The sequence below is a fragment of the Pundamilia nyererei genome, unplaced genomic scaffold, assembly GCF_000239375.1.
Source record: "Pundamilia nyererei isolate P.nyererei 1_Seehausen unplaced genomic scaffold, PunNye1.0 scaffold00002, whole genome shotgun sequence".
In the NCBI taxonomy this organism is placed as follows: domain Eukaryota; kingdom Metazoa; phylum Chordata; class Actinopteri; order Cichliformes; family Cichlidae; genus Pundamilia; species Pundamilia nyererei.
In genome coordinates, this window is record NW_005187403.1 from 6,192,198 (window position 1) to 6,200,058 (window position 7,861).

General features: G+C 43.6%; 1 protein-coding gene across 3 annotated transcripts in view; it reads left to right on the top strand.

Annotated features, from left to right (window-relative positions):
• Window positions 1-534: 534 nt before the first annotated feature.
• Window positions 535-7,861, top strand: part of st8sia5 (ST8 alpha-N-acetyl-neuraminide alpha-2,8-sialyltransferase 5) — a 17,379-nt gene continuing 10,052 nt past the window's right edge. Inside the window, exons 1-3 of one of the 3 annotated variants that reach the window (XM_005720282.2) lie at window positions 535-1,343; window positions 5,922-6,029; window positions 6,370-6,465. In XM_005720282.2, coding sequence (XP_005720339.1) covers window positions 1,198-1,343; window positions 5,922-6,029; window positions 6,370-6,465 — 350 coding nt within the window. In that variant the 5' untranslated portion in view covers window positions 535-1,197. The remainder of the gene's footprint in view (window positions 1,344-5,921; window positions 6,030-6,369; window positions 6,466-7,861) is intronic. The other 2 variants (XM_005720283.2, XM_005720284.2) reach the window with 2 other exon arrangements.

Genomic DNA, 7,861 nt, shown 5'->3' on the forward strand with positions numbered 1-7,861 from the left:
GGCAAAAGGCTAAAGGTGGGGTATTAACAGGTAGAAACAAGGCAAGCTGGAATGCCTTGGAGTGAATCTGCACAGGCCCCAGGAGATCTTCCAAGTCTATACACCCACAACCTTCTTGCTGTGAGGCAACACATGCCATAGGATGACAAGACACATTTTTAAAAAATCTTTTATTTTTTAGTTGTATGTATTGTATGTACCTTGTATTAAAACGGGTCAGTCAGAAATAGGAGAAGTCAGAAGAAGGAGTCCTGCAGATACCGTCCAGTTACAGATCAGCTTGGCATCGATGGTCTGGCTCTGCAGGATAGTCTTTACTCATAGTACTTCTACTACTACTTCTCTAGTTCTTACTCCATCCGCCTACTGCTAGTGTCGTTTTTGTAATGGAAGATAATCTGGCCATTTCTTTAAGTTTGCCCAGGCTCGCAGTTTAGAGGTGGAATATGATAAACTTGTTTTTGTTTTGTTATCAGCTTTGCGAGGTCATGTGAAGTGGGCGGCTGTAGATGTCGTGTCTGCGCAGACGCATCCTTGAACGGCAGACCGTGACCTTGCGTTTTGGCTGAGTATGGAGCATCTAAATGAATTACGGCGCGCCCCCGTCCGCCTGGCTGGGAAAAGGCGCATCCTCCTTCCTTTTTAGATTTCAGTCACGCACCTTTGCTCAGATTTGACAAGACGCACGAGGGATGTGTTTCGCTGTTATTCTCTCAGCTCCCCGATTTAAAGAAAAAGAGCGAGAATCGCGCTTATAAGAATCGATGCCTTTGCTTTGTCTGACTTGAGATTTCAGGATTTATTCTGCACCCAGCGCGCATTTTACACAAATCTGCACCGCTTGCACACGACGGAGAGACTGCGCCTCCTCGAAGCGGGTATAGGGCGATAACCGATAGGCACCGAGAATATCCTCCGGGGCCGTTCGTGCTTTTTTACTCAGACATTAAAAACAAAAACAAAACATAAGAATCGCGTATTTTAAAACAAGGTCACTAACGATTTGAGATCTCAAGCGCAGATCCCGGTGCACATCACCTTCCTCCGGTGATGCTGTGGTCAGAGAGCAGTAAAACAGACTAAAAGGGAAAACAATGTGATGGACAATGTCCACTCCAGCGGGTACGAGACACCTGCCATCCTGGTTCTGAATGCAGCGAAGAGAGACACCGAAGCGGGTGTCACCGTCAGCCCTGGATGCTGCGCCGAAAAATGGGATACTCCGACCCATCGTCGGGTAAAGACTTGCTCGGCAGCAGATCTCTTTGTTTCATATTTATTTGCGCGTTTGGGCTCGTCACACTTTTGCAGCAGATTCTCTACGGGAAAAACTACATCAAGAGGTAAGTGCTGATATTTTTTTTACCCCACTCCTTTCTTCTCTTCAGCCACGATTAGAAAGAAAATTAGAGCGCAGTCAGTTTCCAAGAGTGTAAGGATGACAGTGAGCGGTAAGAAGCATGCCTTTGTAGTCGTTGTTGATCATATCAGTGGCTTTTAATGGAAAAGGTAAAAATGTGAGTGATGAGGTAAGAACATGCTCAGTAGAAATGAGAGTAGTCTGGATGGTCTACATGTCGGGACAAGCTTTAGTGGCTGCAAAGAACAATAGCAATTAACCATCCATGTTTTTCTTTCTCCCCAGTGGCATAGAAACAATTTCCATTGGATTTCTTTTCCTTTTTGTTCCTTTTATTTTTGTTTTTTGATCTTTTCAGAAAACGAAGCATCACATTCATACCATACACAGTGCTTCAGCTGTGCATGGTAATGTTTTCCCCTTCTTTTTCGTTTTTTCTTCAAAGACCTTTCTTTGATTTTCCGTTTCAGCCTTCTTGACTGGTCGTAGCCTACATCTGACAGAGGCATCAGATTTTCATAACACATATGAACGCTACTGGAGCTGATGATGGTGATGATGATGATGGTGATGATGATGACAGAAAGCAGCATGTTGAAGATGATGTGTATTTCTTTTTGGTCCCTGTTAAATAATTCATTTTACCAGGCTGCACCCTAGTGCACATGCTGCCACTGCAGAGCCACGTTTCATGCCTCTGCATCAGTATTTAACCCCTTGACAGGGGCGTTCTTTAGTTGGACCCTGGTTTGTAGTCCACTGTAAACCCACTGCAAGATTTATTTCCCAACTTTCAGGTCACTTTCTTTTATACTCTGTGCTTAAAATCCCCGTGAGACGAGCAGATGTTGAGAAGCTGGGATGTTTGAGCTTCAGGTGCTTCAAAAAGAATCATAAAACTTTACCCCCCTCTCACCACCACCTCCAGATACTTTACCGACAGGACATATATGCTTACTAAAGCAAACATATATGTGCTGCAATCTGAAAGTCCCCCTCCCTCCCTCCCAAAAAACACACACACGCACACAACTAATCCCTCCCTTGCCACCCTGCCGGGCTGGTCTGATAATACTCGGCATGGATTCATGGCATCCTGACTTCTTCAGTGAGATGCATGAATTCAGACGCGAAGCACACACACTTTGTTTCGCCCCTGCGCCTTTTTTTGCTTTCCTCCTAGAGCTCGGCCTAGGAGAGAAGGGGAACAAGCCACACAACAGAAACCAGTTGGCTCAGCGGCAGCCATTTTGCTACAGTCTGTCTGCACACACCTCAGTGGGAGCGAGGGAAAGAGGAAGGGGACTGTGAGAGACCCAAGGAGTGTGATAAAAGGAATGTGTTTTCATGCATGCGTGTGTGTGTGTGTGTGTGTGTGAAACAGAGAGAGAGAGAAGGCGTCATCTTATGATACCTACCCATGCATAAACAATCAAAAGTCATCCACATGGATTCGGCCACACCCAGCCTCTTCCCTCCTCCAAACCTTGGCCGGAGAACACATTGGCAGGATGCTTGCTGTGCACTTCTTTGCTTCAGTGCTTCACAGAAAAAAACAAAACATAAAAACAGATTGGTAATTACGTGAGGCATGTAGGCTGGCTAGGATGGTTGCAGAGGAGACATTTGGGTGCTGGCAAACTGAATGATGGCTTATGGAGTAACAGTTTAGATGTATCATCACTCTTACATCAACTCACTCTGTGTATACGTCAGTGTTATGGCTGAAGGGGCTCTCGGTTCAATGCATGAGGATACCCATTAAAGTCAAACAGTACGACGTGCACATTGATGTACTTGATAAATCTGTCTGTGAATCTGACCGTTCAGTTTGAAAGGAGGCACCTTAGAGAGACACATAAATCCGCTCCCTGTCTGCCATCCTGGTGCCATCCAAAGGGGTGAAGTGGAGAGTGTAGGATTATAAAGTGGCAGCCTGAGATCGTGGAGGGACACTGCTGACACACTTCTGAGAACGAAGACATTAACTTTCAACTCCGCTTGACTTGAGGAGGGCGATCTAAAAATACTCTTGGATAGAGAGAATAGCACCCCGGGCTGCAGGGAGGAAGGGATTAAGAAAGGCACAGATGATGAGTGGCAGTGTAAATGCAACTAATTATGATAGTCATTATCAGTGAGTCTATTACTGCTTCAATTAATCATTTCACAAAATTACTGGCTGCCCTGTGGAGTCATGGATGTTTATTAAATCTTCTGGTTGCATTATGTAAGTGAGCTGTATCTCCCTGATTTTGAGCCTTTTCTCTTTGTGCGTGTGGTTTTTTTTGTTGGTTTTTGTGCTGTTGACACAGCTGTAACTGAGCATTGATGTTAGCACATGGTATCAAGTCACCGCACTTTGAACAATATGAAGGAATATGAAGAGAAAAAGTAAGAGCACAAGCAGAGGAGAGGCTCAGCTACAGCCCAGTTTTCAGTTTTGGTCTGAACAACAGACGAGGTCGTCTTAGAGAAACACACAGCAGTGAAAAAGCATCCAGATCGATGTGCTGATGGAGTCAGAGCACATTAGTGCTACAGGGCAACTTAGTGACTGTTGCTTGTCTACAAATGCTTGCATTAGCGTCTCATGTGGACTTATAGATGGGCTCCTAAGGGCTGATCCTGATCCTAAGCTGATCTGTGAGTCAGAAGTAATCTAATGTAGCTACATTTGTATGGAGCTTTTCTAGTCTTACCAGCCTGTCAAAGCACTCAAGTAATCACTTTTGGAGTTTGAATTTTTGCTACAACACGGAAGTATGTCAGATTAAACTCAAGCCTGCAGTAGGCTTGTTGTTTTGGCTATGACTAATTCAATTCTATTTATATCACAACAGCAGTAGCCCCATGGTGCTTTATACTGTAAGACAGAGACCCTACAACAATACAGAGAAAACCTCAACAATCAAACAGACGACTTTGAGCGAGCCCTTGGTGACAGTGGGAAGAAAAAACTCCCTCTTAACAGGAAGAAACCTCAGGGAGAACCTGGTTTAGGGAGGACTGGTGGTGATGGGAGGAAGACAGGACAAAAAACACACTGTGGAAGAGAAGTTTATGGGTTTAAGGTGTAGGTTAGATAACCTAATGAACCAAACTGTGCCGCTTTGAATAGTGTTGATTAGCTTTTGTCCTGTCTGAGGCACAAGAAGAGGGACAGAAGCCTCTCGAATTTTAGCGTTCGGTTCTGCAGCCGCTGCCATGGAGATGTTGAAGTGGCACTCAGAGCAGCTAAGCGCGCCTGCCGATTGGTATTGATGCGAGCCCCTGATGATAAATGCTCCATCACATAATGCATCCAGAAATGCTCTTTGGGTTCAATCTCCTCCTGCTGAAATTAGCACGACACCCACAAAGCACTCCTAGAAATGAGTCACGCATGAGTACTTGCATAATAGTCAGCATAACAGGAGAAGTTGTACTCCTCCGGATATTTAGATGTATGGAATGTGATGATGTTGAGAAAATCTCAAAGATCAAATTTTAAGTAAAAAAACAACACGTGAAAAGCACAAAAGTTTTCAAATGACTGGACATTTTTCCCCACAAAACTAAGGAATATACTTTAACGTGCTGACATTTCCCTTCATAAAGATCACATTTACCATTTAATCCTGGTGCCAGAAACCCTTCTAATGCACAAACACTGAGCTGAAAATAGCTTTCAACACATTTTCCTCCTGTCTAAGTAACATCTGCTGCATGTGCAGCAAAGGAGGAGGATGGATTTATTGAGAACAACAAAACAATACTGCCATTTTCAGATTTGATTGACAGCTAAAAATAGCTGCATTCCTCCATTTTCTCCCTCAAAGAAATCCCGGCTCTCGCTCCTGTAGAATGAGCTTTTTTATTCCGGGCACAGTTATAACATCCTATAAAGCACATGCACCAAATGACCTCCTCTGATAAATGTACTGTGATGGCATCCAGCTGAAGTTAACATAGCGAGACCAAAGGTCAGGTTAAGCTTCTGCAAGCCATTGCATCTTTTTGTTAGGTACAGTATCGATGTATTAGTCTTTAGCTCTAAATTGAGATACCTCACCTGGGTTAGGTTCTTCTCACTCACTGAATACTATTAGATCTGGTGGCTTAAACCAATCTTCCCTTTGTTTCTCAGTAATATCTGGATGAAAAGATGGTCTAGATTGGCAGCTTAATACTATATTGGCAAATCTGCTGGCCGGTTGGCACTGATTATCGCTCATCTCTTAAATCACTCACTTCAATATATTGATTTACAAGTCTAACGCTCGCGCAAGCAAATATTGCACAGTGTGAATGTTTGAATCACACTCAGATTAGTGGCATCAGCCCACCATAAATGTATCATTCAGATCACGGTGTCACTGTAACCCTGCTTGGTGTCATATACTGTCTTTCTTTAGCCAAAAAGCTGGTCCCCTCTTCCTCTGTATGTGCATGTATGAGTGTGTAAAGGTACAACTTTTTCTGGGTTTTGTGACTGAACATATGCGATTGGGAGTATGTGTTTGACATTTGCACAATGGGGAAAATAAATCCCAAATAAACTGACTCATTTTCTTACTAGTGCGCAACAGTTTAGCCGACTCAAAGGGGACGAGACAGGAAATTGGACCGGTCCCGTTAATTTCTCGGATGACGGATCTCTGAAGCCTGCCAGAAATGGAAGGAAAAGGTACCTTTCCAGCGCCACTGACTGCACAACACCTCTGACAAAAGAGAGTGTGTGTGAGAGAGAGAGCGAGAGAGACTGAAAGGCAGAGTGAACGAGAGATCACAAGTTTCAAATCCACCATCTCTAGTGACGACCCAGCCCTGCATGCGTGGACTGGGCCGCTGATACCCCATGACTCCCCTCAGATGCTGTAGAAAGGGCTCAAGCCGAGGCACATTTGCACTTTTCTTCTCTACTTGTTATTGACATCTGCAGGTTTAGGAAGCTAGCAGGGGGTTGCTGATGTCACAGGGCTACATCACACGTTTAACTCTAACTTAACCTGTCTGCATGTTGACAGATGTTTCCGTCAGAATTTTCAGCCAGATTCACAGATCTCCGTAATAGTCACACCCTGCCTAGCTGATATTAAGAAGAAAAAAAAACGCCCTCAAAGGTAGGCCAGTTTGAAGGCATTTTTAGCATTTTCACAGAAACCCAAGAATATCTCTCTTTTTTTTTCATTAGTTTAAAAGGGATAAACTCTCATATTTTTTTCAGTGGTGGTTGCACTTCAGATTTGCTCTTGCATGTTGTCTGATCCCGTCCACCTCGACCCCTCCCAAATCCCTAAATCCCACCCCCTTTCCCCACCCCCTTTCAGAAGCTGGTTGAACCACGGTCTCCTGTTGATGTACTGGCTTCTCCTTGTATCTCTGTGTCGCATCCAGCACCCATTTCAAAATGCCTTGTCAACCTATGTCTCATACTGTTCTGCACAGCTCTGTGTGTATACCATATGCATAGTGTGGACACTTCTCCGCTCCTCCTATCTCCCCTTCTCACATCTGCATTGTCTCTCTCTGCGACCTGGATTTAACCCCTTTTCCCCACTGTACTCTCTTTGTTACAAGAAGACAGGAACGTGCCCGATTTTTTCCCCTCCCCGCCTCCCACACCCCACGAAATTGTGCTAAAATGCTCATCTTGGATTGGTTTTTTCAACCAGCAATTGCGCAGTCAATCTAAGAAGCCATAAGCGACGAAATTCACCTCATGGAGTAAATTGTTGTCTTGATTTCAGACCTGAACAGAGAACACTTGCAAAGGTTTTATCATCTTAGCTAAAACAAGAATGAACAGCCTCTATTCAGCGTGTCAAATATATTCTATGAGACCACCGCTCCTCTCTGTATAACCTCAGAAATACACTGCATCATCAGGTGGATGTAGACAACCAGTTTCATCGTTCCTTATTTGTACAATCTTATCCCAGCATCTTGTTCCTTTAATGCATCTCTCCATTGTATTGCTTGTTGCATCCTTTTATAATCTTTTTTTTCTTGCTTTGTTAACTCACCTCATTTACCTCACAGCCACAAGTAATATGCAGCAGTTTTATTCATCTTTCAAAACAGAATGCTCCATTTAATGTGCGACAGATACCAACATTCATTCTAACAAAGACACATTGCAGGTTCCCCCAATTCACATGTCATCATGTCCCTAGCCAAGCATTATCAAAAACACTGTTAGCATTGCAAGAGCCCTCTAAAATTCTGATGTAGTTCTCCAGTATATGAATTCTTTCAGTTTAAGAATAAGATGTAAAGAAAAGTAAAGTCTCTACCACAAGATATACAACAGATCAATATGTCCTTTGGGTTAAACAAGCCAACAAAAAACATTTAGGTGAATGAAGCCAGAAAGAGATGGATCAGTTCTGTGCCTCGCTGATAAGATAAGATAAAAACTTTATTAATCCCTCGGGTGGGTTCCTCTGGGAAATTCGGTTTCCAAAAGCACAGCACCGACAGAAGTTACAGTTACAGAATATTATATATATACACACA